This window comes from Cricetulus griseus, chromosome 3, assembly GCF_003668045.3.
Source record: "Cricetulus griseus strain 17A/GY chromosome 3, alternate assembly CriGri-PICRH-1.0, whole genome shotgun sequence".
Lineage (NCBI taxonomy): Eukaryota > Metazoa > Chordata > Mammalia > Rodentia > Cricetidae > Cricetulus > Cricetulus griseus.
The window spans coordinates 216,438,518-216,465,974 of NC_048596.1; the positions used below are offsets into that span (position 1 = coordinate 216,438,518).

A 27,457-nucleotide genomic window follows, 5' to 3' on the forward strand; every position below is an offset into this window, starting at 1 on the left:
ACAGCTCTTCCTGTCTATTTTTGCCCCTGGAATGAATAGTATGTCAACAAGAGCAGTGGATGCCATTGTAAGCATGTAGCTTCCAAAGGACTGAGGGGCTCTGAACTGTAAGCCTGGGTAATGTTTTATGAAGTGTGTACTATATGACCAATGAGCATACATAATCTGTTCTCAAGATTCACATGCATTTATTTATGACCAATTTATTTAACACAATTTATATTTTGGGGATTCTTTCTCCTAAGATTATCCCTTCACAGCATGACCACACTTCCTTAACCACATTTTAGGACCCTTCTAAGGACAACTGTACAATCATGGAAAACCAAACATAATATTGCATATGAAAAGAGCTTTATAGAATATAAAGTTATTTTGTATTTTTGTGGGTTTGTTCTCTAAAGTGCCTTCTTTGCAAGCAGCATGTAAACCATCTTCCATGGATAGAAAGGAACAACAAGTAAACCAAAGACAGTGTTCCCTTTTTTCTTGTTGAATAACTGACTCAAGTCATGCCCGATTTAACTCCCCTGAAAGGAAGAATGTGGGAACACTACTCCTCAAACAGAGGCCAGCCGTGACTCTCCCTGGCTCTGCCTCTTATTTAAGAGTTCTGTCAGGAAGCCTTTATGTTGCCTTACACACACTAATGTATCTTGGCTTTGTTCTCAGCACAATTAAGTTTCTGAAAAATCTGCCTTGATTTAAAAATGCCCTTGAATATTACCTATTGCGGTCTGTGAGATAACAAGGGGAAACCCAACAGAGACTACACATGTTCCTCCCTGAGTAGAATTGTCACTTATAATAAATGCCATCCTATGCCAAGAGAATTCTTGAATGTTAGCAGCCACACTGTTTCTTTGGAGAGTCTGGTTTCCACTTCATTTACTTCTTGCAATTGAGAGATGACATAATTAAACAGAATCATCTCAAGTCTGTCCCAAGCAGCATATGCGTGTGATAAATTGAGTCTATCCCGAACAAAATATAGGAAGAACTTGAAAATGGGGAAGTCGATGATTTACTCTCTAAATGTATTTTTCTATTACTCCTTGCTTTAAATAAATACATTTAAAGGAGCAAGCAAACACTCTCAGGATTAGCACCCTGAAGGATTCTTCAGGATTATTTTGGCAGTAGAAGAGGCAAGTCAGAATGCTCAGAAGGAGGTCAGTACAGCACAAACCACAGCCAGAACTCTAACTTGGTCCTTTATGTTCCTTGCTCTGACGCTGTGATGAAAGCAGGGGCTCTGTGCATGCTGAGTATATGCTGTAGGTCTAAGTGCATCGCCAGCAGAATTTGAGTCTGCAAAGCTAGTGAAAAACTGTACAAATAATGACTGTTCTCTTACTCCACAAACTATAAATGACATCAGCAAAAATAATATAAACAAAAAGGAGAGATGTGTCTTCTCTGGTAGGCACAGGTTCATCTCCATTTTTCTTTGCTTAAATTCCCTGGTTTGATCAAATCTTTTTTTCTCATAGAATTGTTTAAAAAAATAAACATGGAAAGTTGTAGGGCTGTCAACTAAATAATTTCATCACTGTTTTTACATCCATTTGCTGCTGTTGTTGGAGAGCTCTCTCTGCAAAACAGAGCAACCATGGCAAAGAGGCCCCCAAACAGCCGCAGTCAACTGTCCTCGTATTAGCCTTGCCTTTTCTCTCCCCCTAAGTTCATGAATTCAGGAGAAATGGGGACAAACAAACCCAACAAGAGTTAGTAACATAAACCACATAATAGAATTAAGAAGCAGCAGTGAGTTTAGTCTTTATGCAGTTCACATTTTGAGTTCAACGTCCATAGAACTGACCCCATTGAAGGATTAACTTTCAATTACCCTTCTTCTACCTACTGGGGATTTGCTGGATCCTGTGGACAACGACAAATGCATCAGACAGCCCGACTTTCACTGGATGGTTGGTGGAACTTATCTGTGTGACCAAGACAGGTATCTAGAAAAAGAAAACAAGCAGATTTCTCTGTGTTAGACATGAATGACACTCAGATGTAGGAGTGGAGTCATCATGTTTCATGAATAAAATCAGAAAATGGACATGAGAGACTAGAAAGCAAACATGGAATATCATAGGAAATAAAGAGATAATGCCTTGGAATCACATCAGGTTAATGTTATATATGAAATACAACCACAAGAACTTCTCATTATGATTTGACAAACATATTGATAGAAATAGGTTCTCAGAAATAGAATTGATGTTAGGATGTATGAAATTATTGCATAAACAAGTACACCATGACAAATGCTAGTTATAATTGCCACAAAAAAATGTTCTTTTATTTGTTTTCATACATGACTTTATTCTGTATTTAATTTTATGGAGTTTTTCTAACTCCTATAAACATAAAGACCTATAAAAATAAATATATTTCATGACATATATTCAATCACATTATCACTGGCGATTATGTTAGTCACATAATAGATGACTGGTTAATAGTATAGTTAAGTCAATCAGGTACAATGCTTATTGTTCTAAGTGGCTGTTCTAATGGAAGTGCCTGAGGTGATATGTAAGGTGATATGGAAATGTCTCAGGGTCTTATAGCCTAAAATTGAATCTCCAGAAATATGGCACAAACTTTTAATATTTTCAGCTGAAAATCTAGGGCACATTGATCATACACATGACATGATTTATCAGTTCCAAATGAGAACCTCTTTCTGGCTGTTCTCCTGGACTTAGGAAAGATTCTACTATTGCTGTCTTTATTACCAATTTCAGACACATGAAAACAGGAATGAGGTCATATTCAATATCTCATAGGGTAGGAAGTAAAAAGGAAAGGAAATTGGGGGTAGAAGGAAATTGGGGGCCATCTGTAGACAATTCAATAACAACTATATTTGAGGGGCCAGAGAAATGTCATGTTAGGTAATAGCATTTTTTGATGTCCTGAATTTTATCACCTGAACCCATGTAAAAATCCCAACACAGTGGCATGCATCTGCAATCCCAGTACTCCTACAGCAAGAAATGAGAGTCCAATGGAAACTAGAGAGACTTTGCCTCGAAAGAAGATAGAAGGAGAGAATAAAATCTTGATAAGTTGTCAGCTGAATTTTGCACATGCACAAAGGGGCACACACGTGTACACACACACACAAACACACACACACACACACACACACACACACACACACACACACACACAAATGCATTCAGGCCAAAGTAAGTTTTGTTAAAGAATATATTTGATCTGATGTTACTGTATTTACCATAGCAAACATGATGGCAATACGAAGAAAGAGAATTGATTTCCTATAGTATACTGAAATTGTAAAACTTGACAGATAATCTTATTTCAGAACTTTGTGGGATCATATTGAATCCATGGTCAGAAGTGGCATTTCCCCTGTTTACATAGGTTCAATTATATTCTTCCATCCTTTAAGTGACAGTTGAATGTTGCAAATTTTGTAACAGTGTGTCCTGATCATAACTAACATTAGGTAATATACTTTATTTGTTAACTTAGAAACCAGGGCTCAGTATTTATCAATGTATCAATTTTCTCATGAGCATTTCCGGAATTTGGATGTTACATGTTCCTCAAAGGACTATGTGTCATAGACTGGTCACCAGGGTGGTAATATTTGGAAGTAAAAGAACTAAGGAGAAGAGTAAAACCTAATGGCAAGTTGTTAGGTAATTGTGGCATTCTCTTAAAGGAAATTGCGAGACATGTTTTTCTCCATTTTTGTTGTCTGGCTAATAAGGTAGTGTTTGGCTCTACCATGGGTTCCCCAGCACTGCCATCTGGTATCTACATCAGGAACTCAAGGCAAAGATTTCATCTAATTCTGTATCTGAACCACTAATACTAGATTGAGGACATAGCTAAACTGGTTGAGTGATTGCCTAGTGTGCATGAAGCCCTTGCAAAGTTCAATTTTTAGTACTACAAAATAAAAGAGAAAATTAGTTCATGCTTGCAATCCATCATTGGGAAGATGGAGGTATGAGGATTAGAAGTCAAATTCATAAAGGAGTATATTTTGAGTTTGAGGGCATCCCGAACTACATAAAGCTATCTCAAAATATATAATCTCTAAAACAGGGAATCAAAATTTCCCATTTTTCTTTATAGGTTGTTCATGTTAGGTATTTTGTTATTGTGACAGAAAATTAACTAACATATTTACATTATATATTACATTATAGCATGCAAATATGTCTGTTATATATAATTTATTATGTGATATAATAGATATAATTTAATTTGTGACAAAATATATAATATATGATACAGTACATTTTATTAGTATGTTATAATATTAGTATAATTTTATTAGTGCCCATGGACACTGGGTTGTGAAATGCTAACATAATGTAAGTAGAATCTTATATAGATTCTCAAATTAAAGAAGACAAAAAGATGGAAAGACATACAAAGGAAACCTTGCTGTAAAATTATATTTTTTGAATAATAAATCTGTTATAGGTAAGATACAACCATGTCAAAAAAACAGCTGTTCTATTGTTATTGATTTTTCAAGAAAATCTTTGGTTCAAAACATGTCAAAGAAGGAGAAAAATTTAATCATAGAACAGCTTTGCACTACTCTAAAATTCTATATTATCAGTGCTTACTGTCAATTAAGCAAAGTAATGAGATAAAAATTCTATCAAGCTATGGAAGATTAATTTTTCACCTGTGTGAAAAATAAATGTGTGTGGACTATATAGGTTCTATTGATAATGTATACATACATACATACATACATACATACATACATACATACATACTACATACAGACAGACATATCTTAGGCAAACATATAGGTGCATGAGTACAGAAACCCTGTCATGTCTAGAAGACACAGTCTAGCAGCAGACATCCTGCTCCTCTGGCTCTTAGAGTCTTTCTACTCCTGCTTCCATAATGCTCCATAAGCTAACTATCTGCAGAAAGAAGAGGTCATAGACCCTAGAGGAGAACCTATTATTGCCAAGCTCTGAAACCAATAACATTTCTGAGTTCTAAATACTTCTTTTTAATACACACAGACATATGTAGCCCTCACCCCTCATTAAAGACACTTTTGGCAAAAGATGGAAAACATGACAGAAATCCCCAACTTTGCAAAATACAGAGAATAAGTGACTGTGAGGTGCCCAGGACCATTTGATCCACCTGCAACAAAATTACATTTTTTTTTTACTACATTTAGGAAAAAAATTAAAGTTTCATTACTGTAATTGGTCATCTGTTTCCATTCTCCCATATTTTGACTTATGGGAGTCACTTCTTCCTCTCCCATTTTCAGGATGGAATTTACATAGTTATCAACTGAAGGACCCTGTTATGTTGTGATTCATATTGTATATACACAGAAGAACATCTTTGCCAGGTCCTGTGTCTTAGTTCCTGTATCTTTCTAGGCAATTTAATCTCCAGATTACACATTGCAACCTCTTTTTCATCTCTACCCATCCCCAAGCCTCTTTTGCTTTAATTTTGTCTTCTCCATGTCTTTCCTTTCTTCCTTTATTACTTATCCTATTGAACTCAATTCAAGTTTTCTCCTGTCTATATTGCTTTCTAACATTATAGCAGCATCTATGACTATGGGGATGGTCATATGACAAAAGCAAACAGGAAGAAAAAAGTGCTAGTGGGCTTTTCATTTCCTTCCTTGGTCCTTGTCACTGCCTGGAAGAGATACGTTGTTCATTTATGATGTGATCAAGAAAACAAGAAGGATTTGTTTTTATTTGTTTGTTTATTTTTCATCAAAAGAGTTCATCTTTGACCAACCAGCTTCTGGTCAATGTCCCAGCTAATAGCTGACACACAGGAGTTGTATGTAACGACACATTTGAAATCATTATGGCCTAAGCCTGATCAGCAGAATCACTGACTAAATCATGGATATCATATGATTAAGAAGACAAGGCTTGAGTTTAGCTATAAAGGGGGTGATCTGTTACATAGCCATACTAACCAATAGATTCTCTACTAAAGATCAAATAGTTGATACAAATTTTATGGGTGTGTCTACATAAATATCTCTTAAATTCTACTGAAAAAAATTAGAATCTTCCAGTAAAACATTAAGGACATAGTCAATCCTCAAACTGTTTTGAGGGGTGCGTGTGTGTGCAGATGTGTGTGTGTGTGTGTGTGTGTGTGTGTGTGTGTGTGATATGCACACCTGCTGTAGACATTAGCATATCTGTAGATGGAGTTCACATGTGGAGATAAGAGTAGTGTTTGAGTATCCTGTTCTATCACCCTCCACTTTATTTCTTAGAGACAAGGTTTTACAAGGATTATGCACCTAGGCTGATGCAAAACAAGCCTCCAAAACCCTGTCTCCACCTCTTGTAGTGCTGTGGTTTCAGGTGGAAGAAAGCAGATTATTAAACAGGCATTGGGATTTAAACTCAGCGTCTCGTGTTTGTTTACCAAGTGCTCTTACCACTGAACCATCTATCCCATTCCTGCTTTGAGTTTTTAAAGTTTCAACAAGTAAAGTAGTGTTAACAATGATTCAAACAAAATTATAAACTAAACATTCTACCTTTGCCTGCAAAGGGAAGCAAAAAAAAAACTTTATTTTCAGTCAAAGGGCATATTTTAGCATGCTACCAGTCTTAAAATGTACATATCCTTAAAGCTTTGATTACTGGACAGTGTGCATTATCTCTGTTATGAGTCTTAATGCAACATGGGAATATAGGGTAGAAAATAAATTTCTAAATAATATCTCCTATACAGAAATTGTTTACTTGTAAAGTTACAAGGTTCTTGCTGTTTGATAAGATAAGCCAGAATACTTTCATTCATTTATCACATATAAATGAACATACAGTATGTAGTGATGTATTAACAAGAATTACTCAGAGAACAAAACAATGATCTTGTTCTCATGGAGATGTCGAATCACCAGTTACAGACTGACAGCAAAGCAAGTGAAGAAGACAATAGAGTTTGCCAGAAGTAGCTTAGGACTGAGGTAAATGATAAAATAAGGTCAATCAATAGAGAGGGATGAGTGTCTAAGGAGGAGAGTTGGAGAAGTTGTCTCTAATGTGACTTTACATCAGAAATTAAAAGCATGGAATGAGCCTGGCACCTGGAAGAGTTCTTGGTAGAGACCAGCAGATGTAAAGGGCATGAGGGAGTTGCTTTGTGTTTTTAGAAAATAAAGTGTTACCTGTACTGCTGTGGCAGAGAAAGGAAGCAAGGGGTAGGAGGCTACGAGGGTCAAATCACAAGGGGATACATTTCCCTTGGGAGCTTTCACTATGGCATTAGGTTACATTCCAAAAGTTTAGAAAGATTTGGCAGGACATGGTAATGCATACCTGTAAATCTTTCACTTCAGAGGTAAAGGCAAGAGGATTGAGAGTTCAAGACTAGCTTGGATTTCATAAAATGACCTCCAAATAAAGCAAAACCTACAACAATAAAGCCAAACAAATAAAACATACCTCCTTAAACTAGTCCAAATAAAAAAAAACAAAAGTACACAAAAGAAGATTATGAGCATTTTATATTGGAGGAAGAAGAGGAGGAGGAGGAGGAGGAGGAGGAGGAGGAGGAGAGAAGGTGGAGGAGGAGGAAGGGGAAGAAGGAGAAGGAGGAGAAGAAGGAAGGGGAGGAGGAAATTCTGTTACATTTGTAAAATGAAAGGAGGCACAGTGTCTGCCATGGAATCAAGACTGGACAGGGCAAAGAGAAACAACGAAGCTCCCTGGGAAGGTATCACAGCGCTCCAGGAGAGGGCAAGGTGCTTGGTTGGTCTACACTAGGGTAGGGATGCCAAAGGATGAATCCTTGATGTATTATATCCATGCCACTTTTAAGATGAACTTCACATGGGAACTGGGAGAGTGAGATTAAAATTATCACCAGGAGTTTCGTGTCCCAGGCAAGAAAACTAGTTTTGTATGTCATCAGAGATGTTATGCCCAGTTTCGGGGAGGTGGACACCATGCAGCATAGAAGAAAGATGTCCCATGGCCATGCAGAGAACACTGGAAGCCCTAAAGAACAGGAAGGAACGGTATAGAGGTTGAAGAGTCAGAGAGGAATGGGAGAGGAACAGTCAGTTTATAACATTACCACTGACTCTATGATCTCCTTTAAAATAGCATGGGCTCCAAGGCAAGATGCTAGGAGTTCTAGCATTCTGATGCTTTGTTCTGATTAAATATGAAAATGAAAATGTACAAGAATATTTCAATTACCTACATTTTCCTAGAAGTCACCCAAGCCTTTTGATAAAAATAATTACCATCCAGGTTTTGAAATGTTGCTTTTGCCAATTGAATTAAATGCCTAATATCCTCAGAGATTAATGAAGAAAAGATGAAACTGCAGCATTTCTCAGGTGTTTCATATTGAAATAAATCTGCATCTCTCTGCCTAGTACACACACAGCCTTTCTTCTCTGCCTCCTTGGGGCTTATGTTTTTTACATATAAATACCAAAGACTATGACTTTGATTATTGCCAATTAATATGTCTGAGTTCACTGACAGCAAAGAGAATAGTGTGTAGGTTCACTTTTTCCCTTGCTGACATACAATTGGTAAACATTAATATCTATCAGATGGAGGGATTGTTAAAAATCTACATATAAAACTGCTTTTCCGTAACAATGGTGAAGCAATCTCCACCCCGTGTGTGTGTGTGTGTGTGTGTGTGTGTGTGTGTGTGTGTGTGTGTGTGTAAATTGTTTCAATTTTTGTACAAAATTTTCAGGAAAATATATCTGTAACCTACAGTTAATATATGAGGTATCTAAGTCAGTAACTCCAGGACAAAATAAGTTGTCAAAATCCCTAAATCTTGCATAACTTACGGAAAGCTGTATTTATTTATTTATTTATTTTGGTTTTTTGAGACAGGGTTTCTCTGTGTAGCTTTGGAGGCTGTGGTGGAACTCACTCTGTAGAACATGCTGACTTCAAACTCACAGAGATCCACCTGCCTCTGCCTCTAGAGTGCTGGGATTAAAGGCATGTGTCACCAACACCCAGTTGGAAAGCTGTAGTTTTAACCCTTTCTGTATACAAATGTTTAGTGTTCCAAAAAGTATCTCTTGAGTCAATAATATCGGGGCATCAGCAAGATACTATGAAATTTTAACCCGAAGTACTTTGTGTTATACAGAAATGTGTTTCCATTGCCTTCATATGTCTATATAGTTGTTAATTATTGAAATAAAACAATTTGGGAATGGATATTTGTATGACATGAAGTATAAATTCCTGAGAAGTGGTTTTGCAAGTACATAATTCCACACAATAGACAGAAAGTTGTATTAGCACCAATCAAAATATGTTTCCATTTTGCCTCACCCAAGCATTCACTCCTCTTTCTTTTCAACATATTTAATTATTTTCTCAATTTGACAAGTTACAAAGAGTTTATTATTTGATACTATGTTTCCTGTGGGTGATATATTGGGGCAAATTAAGAAGGGAAGCAGGCTGACACTCAACAAAGTTATGGCAGAAAAATTAGGACTGAGCAATGCTGGAGCAGAATATTTTCGACTCAGAAAAACAATTTGAAGATAAAATCTATTTTGTTTTCTACATTATCTTATCATTCTTCCAGATACAGAGGTCCTACACTATCCTCAAACCTGGGCCTTGATCAAGGTCTCAGAATTGAGAAGATAGCTCAGAACTCTAGCATCAGAGGTCATGGGATATTATTTTTCTTGTTCTTTGTTCTGTCCTGAGGGGTTTGCTGAAATATTCATTTGTTTTCATTACAGAGGCTGCTATCTGTCTAATGGGCTGTACAGTATCTCAGCCAGAGCTCCACTGTGTGTGTGTTCTGAGGGTTGACTATTAGAATTGCAAAGGATTGCTGGGAACTCAATTTTGTCCATTTGCTAATCAGCAATAGCGTGTTTTAGTCATTTAGTATTAGAAACAACAACAACAAAAGCTCACAAGAAACCAGAGCTTTCTATTTTAACATTTTATATGTATGAACCTTTAACTTTCTACCTCATCATCCTTGAATAACAGATGAAATTTTTCTGTTATTCAGTAGGAAAATCTAATAAACACTCACATGTGCACATGTGCGCTCTCGGGCACACACACACACACACACACACACACACACACACACACACACACACCTTCAAACTCTCTAAATACAATATTAACAAAACAATATTGTTAAGAAAATATTGAAGCCAAGTTGCTTATAGCTATACTGAAAAGAAAAGATTTCATTTAAGTTTAACACTAAAATCCTGATTTCCTGAGTGTTGTTAATGATCTACACAAATATTTTCACTCCTTTTTCCTTACAGTTATTGAGATCATCAATAAACTTGACCACGTGAAAGCAAAATGAATTATAATCTACAGATGAATTTGCAGCATGGAATAGTGATACATGCTTGCATTCCAGAACATGGGAGGACTGAGCAGGAAGAGCATGAATGTGAGTTTGGCCTGAGCTACATACAACAAGCCACCAAACAGCCAAAGCAACCAAACAAGGAATGTTCAAAGCCATAGCCATTTTCTGTTTAAAAGTTTGAAAATAAGTAAACAATTGAAGCTGATGAATAAAATCTTTAATGGAAGTGGGCCTGCAGACTTTATTTCTATACAAGTTAAGAGGACCTGGGATGAGAAAGACGAAGAGAGAGGAAGAGTAAGGAGAAAATCTGATGGGCACTTTCCTCTGTTTTGCAATATGGAAATCCACATGTCCCACGCTATTGAGGCTTTAGCTGCCTTACACACCATTATTTTAATTTGAAATGTTCTAATATTTAAATGTTGGCAGCACACTTCACACATTCTTCCCACACCACAAAATCACAAGCAATTGTTGTGACCTCTCATTTAAAGGTTGTTTCCTACCGAATTGATAGATCAGTGATTAAACTTCATGCAAAAGAAGACAATGAAGAGGGCGCACAAATGGCAAAGTGTTCAGTCTGACTCGGGACACTCATTCCTGAGGTGGGGAATCCATTTGGGAAAAGTCAGATGAAGCATGTTGCTGAAACATGGTCTGCGAATAAATCGGGCAGGAGAGATGAGGGGGATGCTACACTTCTCACTTTGAGGAGTGATTGAAATCATTCAGGACTTTAACTATAAGGACCCAGGAGCTCTCTGGTTATGAAGCAGCAGAGCAGAAGTGTAGATATGGATTGCTAACTGGCAAGAAAAAGTAACTCTCCCCCCACACCGCTCCATCATAAAACATTAAAAGGAAGGCAAAAATAAACAAAGCAAGCACACATACATGTGTACATAGGCATGCATGCACACACACATGCACGCACCCACACACACAGAAGACAATCAAGGGAGAGCTGTTCAATTTAGCACATTTTTACATTTGGAGAGGAAATAGAAAGTTAAAACATTATGGGATTTTCCATATGGATAATTAAAATATATATATTCCAACATATGAAAGATAGGATCTTAACACAGCAATGGAAATTACAATTTGCATATATTTAAACTTCAGAGAATCATCTGTGTCAACATTTTCCTTATAAGTATTTCTTGACAAAGTTTTCATCAGCATTTTTTCCTTCCTGGTTTTTCAAACATTGATCTATGTCTATACACACAAACAAACCATATATAAATATATATGTGTGTGTATATATACAACATATATAATATCACATGTATATATATTTATCTTACATAAAATATATTCATATATCACTTTTCTACTTAGATATTTATAAAGTTTTCTAGTCATATATATGCATATATTATATAATAGATATATTTACTCAGGTCAAACATTCTTATTGACATAGCAACCAACATGACATAGCAACCAACATAGAAGATACTTACTCTAAACATAAATGATAACAATCTCACTATTGAGTTCTGTTTGGCTCATTTATCTTTTCCTCATAAATTCTACAATTCAACAACTGCTCACCCTTAAGATTTCCAGGCTATAACCATGCATGAAGTTCATTATAGCTAAACTAAAAGGAATAGTCCTCAAAGAAAAAAATTAAGTGCTTAAGAGATCCAGTGAAACCCACAATTGGATGGCCTTGGTGATTTATTAACTATGCTCTCTACCAAAGAAGTAGTTAAGGCCGCACTGTGGAATATCAATTTTAAATTCTTCAATGGTAGGTTAGATTGAATGTGATTTCACTTAATAAATAGCCACATTTCTCCATAGTGACCCTCCTCTAAGATTTGCTGTTGGAGGAAATTGGTGTGATAGGCTGCTTCCTAGGCTATGGGGGTAATTGTTATCTGTGATGCCCCTGTACATTTAAATTATAATAACCCAATGACCGTAACTGTCCCTTATATAAATATACCAAATAGAAATGATCAAGTCTATAATTCATAACAAAGGATCACTCCCTTTTCTAGTTTATGCCTAGGGTACCAGCAAAACACATTTTCAACTCCAGAGAGATGAAGCATGTGAGAGGGAGTGGATCTTTTAAGCTAAATTGGTATAATGGCAGAGGCAGCATCACCAGCTGAGATATCAGACTTCAAAGCTACACTTTTGAGATAACACACCTTTTAAAGGAAGTAATTCTTTCTTAGATTAACAAAAGACCGCAAACTGCAGTCCATGCCAGTTGTAATAAAGCAATCCTCCCTTCTAAGTAGCTACTGAGAATAATGTAAAACTTTTGGGACTTAGGGTCATAGCTAGTTATTATCAGAAAAAGAAATAGATATTTGATTTTTCCAACTTTATGTCATCTAAGAAGGGATGTACTTAATTTACATACAGGTTCTCTCACTGAAAAATAGTAGTGAATAATGCGATAAAATTTGTAAGAAGACAAACTCCCTTTACCTATTTCTCTATGTGGGTGATACGGTGAAAATGGCCAACCAGAAAAGACAGTTGAGAATAACAATGTTAATGAGCCAATCATATCAACTCTCATGGTACAGCTGAAGAGAACAAATGGACACTGCCGAAGAAATAGTGAGAGCTATGAGCAAATCCATATCCATCCAGTTTCAAGAGCAGCAGCAACTCCCTAATGCAATCCTATGAGAAGCAAAATTATTATGGAAGTGGAAATGGATTTTCTAATCTATAGATCAATCCTAATCTACTCAGAACTGTGAAAAATTAATGATGTTGGAAATGAATATTTTGGAAGCTTGAAAGAACTGGAGATCATTTGAGGGTTGGTATGGGTGATGGGTATGCCAATGTTCACTAAAGGAAACTTATATAATCATGAGAGCAATGAAAATGAAATTTAAGACATGAACTGCATTATTAGTTTTAACTTGCAAAATAACAATACTCCAAACAACCCGATCAAACAAAATTGTCAGCTTGTAAAGAGCAAGTCAGGACACAGGTAATTTCCCTCTTTACAATTTTAGTTCTCAATTCTGGATAGACTGTTATTATTTATAATGTACATTGTTTCAATTATGACTTTACAGACTAACTGGAATAGCTCTTCTGATTATGCTTCTATTTGTACAAAGTGGGAGAGCTCAATTAAAAGGATGATTAACAGAAAATATCAACAAGAATTTATTGAAAACACAAATAAGTTGGTTTATGAGTTGTTATTCATAGTCTCCTTGTAAAATAAAAATATAAAGAGGCTAGGAGCTCCAAACAAAGAGATTTAATGCTAGATTATACTTTATTTAATTGTGGGTCTTAAGCACATCAATTGTTTTCTAATTCAGATAGGTTTACCATAAGTAATCATGTATGACACAGTTTCATAATCAATCCACAAGCATTCATTGCTTACCTTCTCTGTGTTGGTGCTTTGATGAAACAATGAAGTTATATAGCATCCGGTGATTGTTGAACAGCTGGATACCACATGTGTAAAGGATGATAAGCTTTGCAAAGTACTATGCTTTGCTGTCATATGGTAATAAACATTTTTCTTGAAGTGCATGGAACATCTAGTTGTTAACTCAAATTCACAGGGAGTTTGCATGTAGATTCACGTGTGTGTGTGTGTGTGTGTGTGTGTGTGTGTGTGTGTGTGTGTGTGTGTGTAAGTCAGAGATAGTAGGCAGATATTATTTTGGGGGGATAATTCACCTCATTTTTCTAAGAGAAGGTCTTTGTCTGGCCCACAGCTTGCCAGGTAGGTTAGTCTGGTTGGCTGGTGAGCCTAGGAATTTGCCTGTCTCTGCCTCCTCAGTCTTAAAATCACAAGTATGTATCACCACATCCTCTTTGTTTTAACACAGGTTCTAGTGAATCAAACTCAGATCCTTGTATTGGCACAGTAAGAACTGCACCAGTTAAGCTATCTCCCCAGCTCTGCAAAGGGACTCTTATTTTGGAAAATATTACAAAAAGAAATTCAGAAACATTTTTTCTTGTGTTTCTGGGGATGGACCCTAAGACATTCTAGCATTGAGCTACATCCCTTTTAGCAATACATTTTACACAGAGATATGTGTGGCAATTATCAGAAATAAAAGGAAAGAAACTGCTCTCTGAAAAAAGGGTACAAGGTCAAATACCTACAAGCAAAGGACTTCTGTGAATTCATAGGCCAGAGTAGAGACATGTTGCCCCAGTCCAGGAAGTGAGGTGACATTGAACTGATTATCATCTTAAAAGTCCCCATGACAAAGCAGGAAAACCACAATGAGAAATTTCTTTGAAAAAAATGGACAAATATGAAAATATTATGAAATGCCAACTGAGAACAGAGAGGAAACAGAAGAATTTGCTTGAACTTTGCAAAGTGAGACAGTCCTTCAGAATAGTGTAGATAAAGATGGAGATTTTGATCATAGCCACTAGAGAGTGACACTAGAATTAGAAGGCAAGTATCTGTTTTGACATGGTTGACAGTGGGGAAGATGGAAAGCATTAGACTTACTGACACAGATCTTTCCAGAAACAGTTAAAACAACCATGATAATTGAAAACTACCATTCTTAGATGTTCCACTAACATTTCAGCAAATCCCTTAGGGTACAACAAACCTCAATATGACTGAGGCTGCTAAGATCTATTGTCAGAGAACTATTCCTAACTTCCAGGGAAGGTGGCATAAGAAAGCAGTGGGCAATGATATCTAAACCTAGCACTGGATAAAGCGATTTAGATCAGGACACAACCCATATCATTCTCCATCTGCAGAGTGCCCCAAGGAAATAAAATTCAATGTGGAAGAATCTTTTCCAAAGAATGAAAATCACCAACAAAGTTGGTAGCTTCTTAAAACTTGTTGCAATTAGTTTAAGTTTTATGTTATTCACATTATGGTATAGATAGATTTCAGAAGAGAAGACCACAGTGAATGGATATGTATTACAATCACCCATTAACTACATGTTAACCATGCCTACTAATAATTTACATTGTCAGAATTACTCTTGTAACTACAAACTGCCTTAAAAATTACATCTGCTATTCTTGTTACTTTATTTGTATATTATTCATCTAGCAGACCTCCAGTACACTGTCAGCAGAGTTTGGAATTAAATGCATTATTATTCTAGTCTAAACATTCTGCAGAGCTTAAGTCTAGAATTTAGTAAATTTCATTTTTCAGTTTGTTAATATGAAACAAGATATAATTTAAGCTCTCATGTTCAGTTGGTATGGTCCCAATAATTTTAACTCTACTTAAATCTAAATCTATCATGTTTTAATGAACATTAGCTGGAAAAATTATAAGGGTTAGTTTCCTGAAACTCTTAATACTAAAACACCCATTTTCATGTCAACTAATATTTGGGGATCAGAGAAATCAACAAGCCAGTCCCCACCAAACCAAAAGATATAAATAATTATAGAGAGATGAAAAATCCTTTAGAAGTAAGCATCTATTCTTAGATTTCTTATAATATTATAAATAGTCAATAATTTCATAATTTTTGGGTTATAATGCCAATGATATCAGAATACAAAACTAAATAAATGAGAAAACCAAATTTTAACCTGAAGCCCTTGGCAAAAAAAGATTTTAGAAAAGGGTTCGTTATTCAGCAAAAGAAATCAATAAGTAAGAAAATGATTTGAAGTCCATGACTACAATATCTTGACATTAAAGGAAAGGTCATGGTCAATGGGAAGAAACATCTTCAACTTGTCACTTACTTCTTTGTAGCCAAAGATGATCCGTCCATCCATGAGGAGTGTTGCCTGGAATGTGAAGCTTCCAAGGTTATAATTATCCTGCAGGTGCACATGGTCCCACTGGACAACAAGTGCTGTGCCTGGAACCCAACAGAAGACAGAAGAAATGCCATGAGAAAAATATATGTTCAATTCTGGAAGAGCATCGATTCACATTCATCTAGATGTCACATCAGTTAATTATGCCATTTCAATTGTATGTAGGTAACTGGAATTCTGTTTCTGAAATAGCATTTGGGCTGTGTGTGTGTGTGTGTGTGTGTGTGTGTGTGTGTGTGTGTGTGTGTGTGTCTCCTGCTCAGTATGGCAGGAATTTAATTTCATTAATGTTAATGGATACAGTCTGCTTAGATTTCCATGATCCACTTTCTAAACAGCATGGTGGATTGAATGAATTTCCAATACTTTTGACAAATGCTAAGAAAAAGCTAAAATGCACAAAAAAGGCTAAGCTCACATATAAAAGGTATGTCTTTTGGAACTCACAATTTTACTCTTCCCCTGACGAGGTCACTGTTACAGATAATGAGACTTATCTCTTATGAACTATGTCTGTATTTGCATCTTGTTGTTTTGCTTTCAGGAGACTAGAGAGCAGCTTGCAGGGTCCTGGGCTGATTCCTGAAGCCCCTTTGAAGGACATCGACTGAAGCTTCTCTGGTGTGCATCTTACTCTGGTGCCTTAATATTCTTGCCTTTATAGGAAACTATTGAGGCAAAATATGAGTTTACAGTGCTAAATACTCAGCTCACTAATTCACACTTTGGTGAATTAGTGACAATAAACAGCTATGTTGGTTTCTATCTTTGGTTAAAAACATTAAATATTACATGTCATATATGATATGTTTGTAACATATACATATATGTGCTCCCATACTCACACACCCACCCATCCACCCACCCACCCACACACTGATCCAGTGTCTAGCACATGAATGCCATTATAGTAAGCCCTTCACATCAGGACTGTGAGAGTGACCCTTGAACTGCCAATATCAGCAACATTTTGGGCTTATTTTAGATGTAGGTTTTTTAATTTTTTTAATTTAAATTAGAAACAAGATTGTTTTACATGTCAATCCCCATTCTCTCTCACTCCCCACCTCCCCTGCCGCCCCCCAACTAATACCCTACCTATCTCAAACCCTATCTGCTCCCCAGGGAGGGTGAGGCCTTCCATAGGGGGTCTTAAGAGTCTGTCATATCCTTTGGGATAGGGCCTAGGCCCTCCCCTGTGTGTCCCTCTATGTGAGGGAGTATCCCTCTATGACAAATGGGATCCCTACACTAGGGATAAGTACTGATCTACTACAAGAGGCCCCATATGAAATGTAGATTTTTAAAAATAACGTAATTCGCTGGGCGTTGGTGGTGAAGGCCTTTAATCCCAGCACTTGGGAGGCAGAGGCAAGCGGATCTCTGTGAGTTCGAGGCCAGCCTGGTCTCCAGAGTGAGTGCCAGGATAGGCTCCAAAGCTACACAGAGAAACCCTGTCTCGAAAAACCAAAAAAAAAAAAAGAAAATTAACATAATTCTTTATTGATGCATTGGGAATTTGACATCATGCACTCCAGTCCTACTCATTTCACAGTCCCTTCATATCTGCCCCTCACCACTGCAGCATCTGTCCCCCAAAAATCACTACCAAAAATGAAAACAAAACAAACAAAAAACCCCACTGTGCTCTTCTATGTTTCCAAAATCTTTTCATTTATCCTAACAGCATTGGGAGCTGTGTTGCGTCATACAGTATACCCTTTTGTCCAATCTGCCCCACCGGAAAAGTGCTCATTGCAATGTGTTATTGGTCTGGTTCAAGGCCTCTGGCATTCCATCATCCCTGGACCCTCACCAAAACTCCCCTTAGATATCCTGCTGTTGCCCCAGTCATGGTGATCCCATGGCTATTATTCTGCAGGACCAGTCCCTTCAGATGCTCTAGCAGGTCATAGATGGTGTAGATGTTAGCCTGAGCCAACCCAAGGTCCAGGATTTGGGTCTGGATGGTAGCTGAGCTGGTAGGTCTAGGCCACTGGGAGTGGCCCCCTCAAGGTCGGTGCAATCAGAGCCAGATCTCCCACACCTGTGGTATGTGGCGGGGCCATCTTGCAGTGGGTTGGGTAGCTCTCCCATGAGTGGCAGAGCTAGCTATCCTGCTGCTATGTCTAGCCAGGGCAGGGGCCAGCTATCCCAGGGCCAGTGAGGGGCAGAGCTGGCTCAGCACAGCCCTCTGATTTCAACATACATGATTCCTATGACCCTCTTGGTAAAATGTGGCATGGACATTAATACAGATCTCAGCATCAGCAGTACCATGGACCCTGACATAGTCCTCAGCATTAGCTTGGGACTAGACATCAGCAGAGCATCCTCAGTGTTAGCACAGACCACCCTGGTAAGTATGGCGCCAGTGGCAACATGGCCCTAAGACATCAAAATGTTCTCAAGTGGTTGACCAGACCCCAGGGAATTTGCACGGCCCTCAGTGGTAACAAGAGCCACAGACAACGACTCAGACCCTGGCTGCTGTAGTGCCATAGGTCCAGACATGGCCCTTGGCAGCAGCCCTAGCCTGAATAATACCATGGTGTCATGTGACAACACAGTACACTCAGATTGGCATGGTCCTGTTATCCAGTCTACAAAATTCTCTGAAGTAAGAAGTTAAAACTGTATTTTTCCCAAAAAATCACTCCAGAGATTCTAAGGCATATGAAACTTTTCGAGAGCCAGGTAAATACTCATGGGAGGATGGGAACCCAATGTCGTTTCATGAGTCTCAGAACTCTTGTCCATTCAACTTCAGAACAGGACTCTAAGCCCATAAGTCTGGTTCGACAGCTCCAGTGCTTCTAATTTCACCAGCCAGCTATGCATTTTGCACCAGGTCATTGTTTACCTACCAATGATTTTAAGCAATTTGTTTGCTTGGCTGGTTTTCAAAGTTTGCTGTGCATTGGAATAACCTGGAGATTCTCTGGGCTGGGACCTCCTGGGACCCTTCCCCATGGTTTCTGATCCATGGTCTAGACTGGGGCTGACATTCTGTTTGAGTCATTCATTTTGCAGCACTGGGGATTGATCTTAGGCCACTGCACAAGTTATGCAACCACTTCAATGAGCTAGGCCTCTGTTTACTTCTTATTTGTAGACAAGGCCTCATTATACTGTTTAGGATGCCCTTGAACTCACTCTGCTTCCCTGGTAGGTAATGATCTCAGCCCCCTGGAAGGTAGGATTACAGGCTTGGGCTGCTGGGTAGGTAACAGTTGGTACATCTGGTATATCCCCAGGGGATGCTGATGCCTTTAAGGAGCCAGGACCATATCCTCAGTCGTTTCTGCCACCATCCCAACCTCCCTTCTCAGACAGCCTTATTACTCTGTGTGTCCTGCTCAGCCTCCCTTGTCTATTCAATATGCTTCCAAGCTTGAACTGCTTGGACATTGCTACTCTCATCCCTCCCAACTCATCCCCCAGCCTTGTAGTCCACACAGCCCATAATCTGTCTAGCAGGGCCGACAGGCATGGATGCAAGGGCCAAAATGTAGTAAAGACTGTCATATATAGCCAGGAGAACTTAGCTTGGTAAGGAAGACTAGCTAGATGCTTGAGTAGAATAGTGAGAAGGAAAGGGGGACAAGGTAACAAGGGAGAAGCTAACAAAGGCCACACATGCAATTCTGGGGACGGGGGAAAGAAGAGGTACTTGAATTAGAGTCTGTTTTAGAGAAATTAATTCCAAGAAAAAAATCAAACAAAATTATGTGACATAGAAAGTACAAGCTCAGAGTCCTGTAGTCCAATTGTCTGGGAACAGAGGTGGGTGACAAAATAAGACACGGGCAACATTGTGAGAGTAGGAATCCCTCCTAAAAGTGCCACTCAAAATGGAGTGACACTCCCATTTTCCTTCAAACCACCCCATTCCATTACCAGGCCCCCAAAGTCTTGCAGCCATATCAGAATGCAAATACGTTCAGTCCAACTTCAAAGGTCCCCGTAGTCTCATAGAATCGCCTCAAACTTATTTCAAAGTCTAAAGTTCGATGTCTTTTCTGAGATTCATGCAATCTCTAGATTATAACCCCCTATAAAAATCAAAATAAAAAAAAAAAACAGATCACCTACTTCCAAGATATAATGGCACATAATGTATGTTACCATTGCCAAACATTGGCAAAAGAGGATAGTGAGGAAATACTTGGTCAAAGCAAGACTGAAAACCAGCTGGGTAAACTCCACCGTCTGCATCTCCATGTCTTATGTTAAAAAGCTCTTCAGTTCTCCAACTCCTTCCAGCTTTGTTGACTGCAACACACTTTTTGTCTTGGGCTGGTTCTACTCCCTATTAGCATTCCACAGCAGGCATCCCATTGCTCTGGCATCTTCCATATCTTGGGGCCTCCAAGGCAGTCCAGGCTTCAACTTCAAAGCTTCACTCAATGGCCTCTCTAGGCCCCCATTTAGTGATACCCTGACACATGCCTGCCCTCAGCAGCTTTCCTTAGAGGCAGAGGCAAATTGCACAGCCCCTGTTTTCTATCCTTAACTCTAAAGCCAGAACCATGTGACCATAGCTGGTAAGTTCTACTGCTTTCTGGGGCTGAAACATAACCCCCTTATTCTATTACACCTTCATCAGCTGTTGGTTTTTTATGGTAAATTTCACTGCCTAAGCTTGGCTGTCCTTGAACTTGCTCTATAGACTGTTCAGAGCTCTTTTAGCCTCTTCTTTCCCAGTGTTGGTATTAAAAGCATATACCAGCATGCCCTGCTCTAAACTCTTCCTTAATTCCATTCACAAATTGGAAATTTAGTTGGGTGGGATCTTGCCCTGAGGTCTCTGCTCCCTTTAGTCCATTTTCTTAATCTATTTATCTCTTTGAACACAGGAGTTAGTTCCATTTCACTTCCAGGTGCTTCTTTTACATTGTAAAATTTACCTTGCCTAGCTTGCTCTTTTTCATTATAAACCTTTGTTAGAGTTACCACCAATAACTACATGACAGAGTCTATAATACGCTGTTTTGGGATTTCCTCTGCTAATTAAATTCATCCAAAACTCTTCATTTTAGCCTCAGATAGACTTTTCAGACAAGAGAAGAAAACAGCCACATTCTTCACTAAAATATCACAAGAACCATCTCTAGGATACATACAAAAATTCTTCTCTGAAATATCTTGAACCAGGCATCCTCAGTTTAAATTACACTCAGGACCCCTATCTTCCCTGTTCCTACTAGGAGGGCCCATTAGGCAGAACTTAAAGCATTCAACTACTTTTCTAAGCCACAATCCCAAGGTCTATATTCCTTCAAACAAAAGCATGGTCAGGCCTATAACAGCAATGCCCCAGTCCCTGGTGCCAACCTCTGTCTTAGTTAGGGTTTCTATTGCTGTGTAGAGTTACCATGACCATGCAACTCATATAAAAGAAAACATTTAATAGTGGTAGTTTACATTTTCAAAGGTTTAGTGCATTATTATCATGGTGTGAAATGGTGTCATGCAGGCAGACATGGTACTGGAAAAGTAGCTTAGTGTCCTACATCTTGACTTGCAGGCAACAGGAAGTGTGGACTGTTTCACTGAGCCTGGCTTGAGTATATATGAGACCTCAACGTCTACCTCCACAGTGACACACTTCTTCCAACAAGGCAAAACTTGCTCCAGCAAGGTCACACTTCCTAATAGTGCCACTCCCTTTGGAGGTCATTTTCCTTCAAATCACCATACCTTGCTACCTCTTACTACCCTGAGGGGCCCCTGCCCTATTAATCTAGAAGGTGGAGGCCCACTAAAGGACTGTCATTTTCTCTGAAGGCCAAAGAGAACCCCTTTCATTTATATTTATATATGAAATCCTGGAGCCAAAAGAAGCTGTGCCACAATGAAACAGAACTAAATGAGTAAAATGATATATTGATAAAATCTACCTGTTTTCTGCTTTTTAAAATGTATTACTGTGTAGTAGAATTAATACTTAGCAACTGCTTGGGCCTTAGTAATTATTCAAGAACTAACTGGAATTTTTAAATAGTCTTCTTATTTAAATATTTTGATTAACTGACTATAAACCTTCAAAAGATGTTAAAATACAGAAATAACACCAAAACATTGTTGAACTTAAGCCTGGAACTTTTAGCCATAGGAAATGTTCAGTCTTGTCATGGGTGAAGACAAAGGCTCCCTTTCTTACAGACATCACTATGTCTATGATATCATGTCATAAAGCTGGAAAATATTAAAACACATTGTGATATGGGATGTCCTTCTGTATGCTGTGAATATGTGTTGCTTTTATTGGTTGATGAAGAAAACTGTTTTGACCAATGGCCAGGCATAAAATAGTTAAATACTAGTTCAGAGAGCTGAGAGGTCTACCTCCTGTCCTGACCTACCTGACCTGACTCTCAGAAGATGTTTAAGCATGCACAGCATCCGTAAGAGTTGCTGTAGCAGCCCAGACAGTACTGTAGCTCAGGTTCCTGAATCAGACTTGAATTACCTGATCATTAATGGATGGAAGCCTTTGACATTCAGCGTAACTAGAATAAACTAATGCTACTGACTAAAGGGCACCATCAGCTTTGCTTTTCTTCTGATTTTATGCTTGATCAGATTTATGATCACTGTTAGGAACTAAACAATCTGCCTTGATCTTTATGAACCATCAAATTATTTTTCTAATAGAAGATACTATTTTTATAGATCTCTGCTTTTTGCACACTAATATTCATGACTCACATAGACTGCATTTATCTGGCTAGCTAGAACATTTAGAAGCATCAACTTGCTTTTAAAATTGATGCTTTAATTCTAACAGTTTTACTTTAGAGGAAACTGTGGGACCTGTGGCTGTCCCCATAGGGACGATTTTCCCATCCTGCAGTAGATGTCAGGGATCCTACCCAATCAATTCAGAGGCTACTTCAGCAAGTTGCTATGACATAAAAACCTGTACAGTATTTCAAATTGCTTCATTTATTAATAAATAACACAGCAGTAATAGCTTTCCCTATATCATGGGAATTATATATTTCCTTGGCTACCACACAGAAGTTACATCACTGAGAGAAAATACTTTACTCTGGCATGTTAATGATTCCAAAATTTTTAGAAGTAAAAATTCATCTTAAATACTAAGATTTTATTTCTTTACTCATCAAATATTTATTGTGACACACCACCTTCTATGTTCCTATGCTAGGTACTGAAGACAGATTTATTAGTTATCATCTTTGTCTAGAACTTAGAGGTTACTTGGAGCACTTTATATTAATTTATAACAATAACTGTAATAAAGAAATCGGCAACATGAGAGCATATGGGAGGAGAGAATACTTAATATACTTTATGATTTTTTTACGTTAGTAACTAAAAACCTGGTTCTTAACATCCTGTGCTCCTCCAGCCCCATTGACAGAGGTGTGGGTGAACGATCCCCAGTATTGTGAGCATGGGAGAGCTGTTCCCATTACTTACCTGTCATGTGGCAGCATGGGTGGGAGAAATATATCCCCCCCCCATCAATGCCTGAGGCAGGTAGGAGAGCTGGCCCTGAAGTCATAAGGGCGAGAGAACTGCCCTTGCTTGCCACCAGGTGCAACACTCAGGAGAGCAGGCCCTGCACCTTGCATTGGGCAGAGTCAACCCATTGGTGCAAGTGTGGGTGAGCCAGCCCCAGTGCTGTGAGCACAGGAGAGCTGTCCCCATTACTCCTCTTTCATGCAGTGGCTTGGGTTGGGGAGAGCTGACTCTGAGATTATAGGGGCAGGATTACTACCTCTGCCCCCAACTAGCTGCAACAATTGGAAGAGCAGGCCCTGCACCTTGCATTAGGTAGTACATTGGAGCCAACCCCATTGGTGTAGGTATGGGTGAGCTAATCATGAAGTTGTGATCATGGCAGGGCTGTCCCTATTGCCCATTCCTCATATGGTGGGGAAAAGATGCCTGCCTCTCCTCCACCCTGAGGCAGGTGTGATAGTTGGCCCTCAGGCTATAAGAGTGGAAGAGATGGCCCTGCCCCTCATTAGCTGTAGTATTCAGGAAGGAGGCCCCTACACCACACCTGGGCAACACAATGGAGCTGGCCCTGAAGGTGTAGGTGTGGGAGATCTAACCCTGAGGACATGAAAGCGGGAGAGCTGGCCCTGCCCCTTGCTCAACACAACAAGGGGTAAACTCACCTGGGCAATTCAGGAGAGCTCACTCCGATGGTGAGGAAAAGGGCTGACCAACCCTGCAACTACCCTGGCCATGAACCAAGGTTATGTATTAGCCCACCCCATTATCTACCTCAAAGCTGCAGGATTTCCACAACACAGGGCAATGGTAGGATAACCAAGAGTAGTTTCAGTGACAGCCCAGTATTGATAGTGTAGCAGGAACCACAGGCCTTGAACCTGATCTATGACTCTGCAATGAACACTTGCAAGTAAATATATATTGATAAAAGGGCTTACTGAATGGCTTGCTGTGTCAAACTACAGCTTCTAAGATTGATATTTACCCTTCTTTTTTTCTTTTTCCTCTTATATTTTATTTTATTTGGGGAGGGTTGCAGGGGCAGAGAATGGATATGAAGGGACTGGTAAATAAATGGGATGGAGATACATGATGTAAAAGACACAAATAATAAATAAAGAGAAGGAAGGAAAACAAAACAAAAACATCCTATGCTCCTGGACCATTGATATTCACAGGATGCACGGCCTGCATGGGTCTATACCAGTAGGGGCCCTAGAGCTGAAAGATGTGGACACCCTCCCATACCTAACCAGAGTATCTCTCCAATTGATAACTGTTTGCAAATGAAATTTTAGTTTTTTTGTTTCCAATTTTAGTCTTGCTGGGAAAACAAACTACTATTAAGGGTAGGCTTCATGCCCAACATAAGTGGCCAACAATAAACAAACTCTGTTGTATCAGGGCTTTTCCTTTTGTAATTCTATCATCTGTCTATTTATCTATATGTAAAATGCCATATATATATATATATATATATGTATATATATACATATATATGTTAAAACTCTATAACACACATATTATGGCTTCCAGGTTTGTGTTTTTAAGGGTATCCTGAGTATGCAAACAAGTGGATCTTTGTGTCTATATCTGTTTCTTCTGTATTTTTTGTCATTTTCTTATTTGCTTTGTAATATTTTATGTGTTAATTTAGTATTATCTTTATATTATATCATATATTGTTATGCATAAGGATCCTGTTTGTTTTCTAATTAGAGAAAGAAAGGGGGTAGGTCTGGATAAGATGGGAGGTGGGGAGCAATGAGGAGGATAGAGGGATAGGAAACTCTAAGTATATAGTGCATGAGAAAAAATATCCATTTTGCAAAAGGGAAAAACTTGTCATTTGAGCAAACAAATGTTATTTTGTATTTTAAATAGCCTACAAAATTCTCTTTTAAATATATTTCTTCTGATATAAACTATTCTTTGCTTATAATTTCATGTTCTTACTTAAGTTACATTTTTTAATAAGCTGCAAGTATTCATTTATGGTTCTAACCTAAATTCTCTTATTTGACTTTTAATATTTAATCATACATTATAGGATAGATTATAGGTTTGAATAAGAATGAGCCCCAATGGCTCGTGTATTTGAATGCTTATTCACCAAGGAATGCTACTATTTAAAGGGATTAGAAGGATTAGAGGTGTGGCCTTATTGAAGGAACTATGTCACTTGGGGATGAGTTTGAGGTTTCAAAAGCCTGTATGAACTCCAATGTCTTTCTCTCTGCCTGCAGATTAGGATGTAGCTCTCAACTACTTCTCTACCATCATGCCTGCCATCATGTTCCCACCTATAATGATAATGGACTAAGACACTGAAACTGTAAGCAAGTACCTTGAAGGTCCCAGGCCTTCACCCACCTCTCTGCTTTGGCAGCAATGGCAGACTGCAGAAAAGACCCAGCAAGACATAGGCTACTGACTCAGCAACATGTGTTGAGCCTTCAGCCTTGTCCTAATCATAAGGAAGCCAGATATCCTTCATGTGTGGCAATGAATCAGAAGTTAGCTGGTGGGATCTGGATGTGCTTTACTGATAATAGTGAAATGCAAGGCTTAGCAACTGCCCTGGTAGGGCCTCTAGGTACAGCAACCTTTCTGCAGCTACAGCTAACCAATCAACTCAGGACAGGTTGCCCAAGCCTAGAGGTGTACCAATTCTGAGACTGTTGCTGTGCAACTAGTGGCCCCCCAGACACTCCCTTGCTCACTCCCTTGCTTGCAGTATATGCCCTTCCCCACTGTTGTTCAGGGTCCCTCCTACTCCACCCGCTGTGTGTTGGATGGACTTAGGACCCAAGTTAACTTGAGTTAACTTGTAAATTATAAAGACACTTTGCTTTTGCATCAGATGTGGTCTTTTGGTGGTTTGGGGGGTTCAGAGTCTTGGCACAACATGCCCAATTAGATGCTTCATCTTTTAAGAATTGCTGTGGTCATGGTGTCTTTTCACAATAGAACAGTGACTAAGGCAGAAGTTGGTACCAGGGAGCACAGCATTGCTGTGCTAGACCTGACTACATTGTTTGTTGGAGGCATATGGAAGAATGTGTGACTCTGAACTAGGAGAGTCATGGGACACTTACAAGTGTGGCTTCATGAAACATCTTTTCGGGAGCATGGAAGACAGTACTGAACATGATTTGTACTGTGGGGTCCCATACCAAGAGGAGAAAACTATTAGAAAGTGGTCTAGAGACCAGCTAGCTGCTCTGATGACATTCTGGCAAAGAATGTGACTACTTTTTGTCTTTATCCAAAAGAAATTGCCTGAGGCTAAATTGAAGAGTTTTGGATTAATGGTAGAGGAGATTTCTAGGCAGCCTAGAATTGTGTCATGTGGTTATTAGCAATCTCTCTTATGTAGATCTATAAGAAAAGGGAATGAGTTGAACTAAGAAAAACACACAATGTACAGTTTGAGGAGAAAAGGAGCACGAGGAAGTGTAATGGAGATATTTGTAGTGCTCAGGGAGACAAACAGTTTAAAAGAAAGCCTGAGGTTAAATGCAATAAAGGGAGTGGTAACCAGAGGCTAAGACCTTACCTAGCTAAACTTCCAACTTGTGAAAAGGAATTGAAGAAAGTCTTAAGCAGTGAAGGAAATCAACAACAGAAAGCTGATGCTAATGTAATTGAACAAGATGGTTAGTTCCATCCCCTCCAAGAAGCAGAACTTAGCATTTTTGACTGTGTGGTTCTGTTTTTTAAGTCAAGTATACAAGAATGTGGTTAAGAAAAGAGAAAAGCCCCTGACACCAAGCCATGTGTC

General features: G+C 38.6%; 1 protein-coding gene across 3 annotated transcripts in view; it reads right to left on the reverse strand.

Moving 5' to 3' along the window:
* Window positions 1-27,457, reverse strand: part of Plxdc2 (plexin domain containing 2) — a 401,026-nt gene that overhangs the window by 91,162 nt on the left and 282,407 nt on the right. For all 3 annotated transcript variants that reach the window (XM_035442807.1, XM_035442806.1, XM_035442805.1), the window contains 2 exons: window positions 16,099-16,217; window positions 1,865-1,964 (listed from right to left, as the gene is read on the reverse strand). In XM_035442807.1, the coding sequence (XP_035298698.1) occupies window positions 1,865-1,964; window positions 16,099-16,217 (219 nt within the window). The remainder of the gene's footprint in view (window positions 1-1,864; window positions 1,965-16,098; window positions 16,218-27,457) is intronic.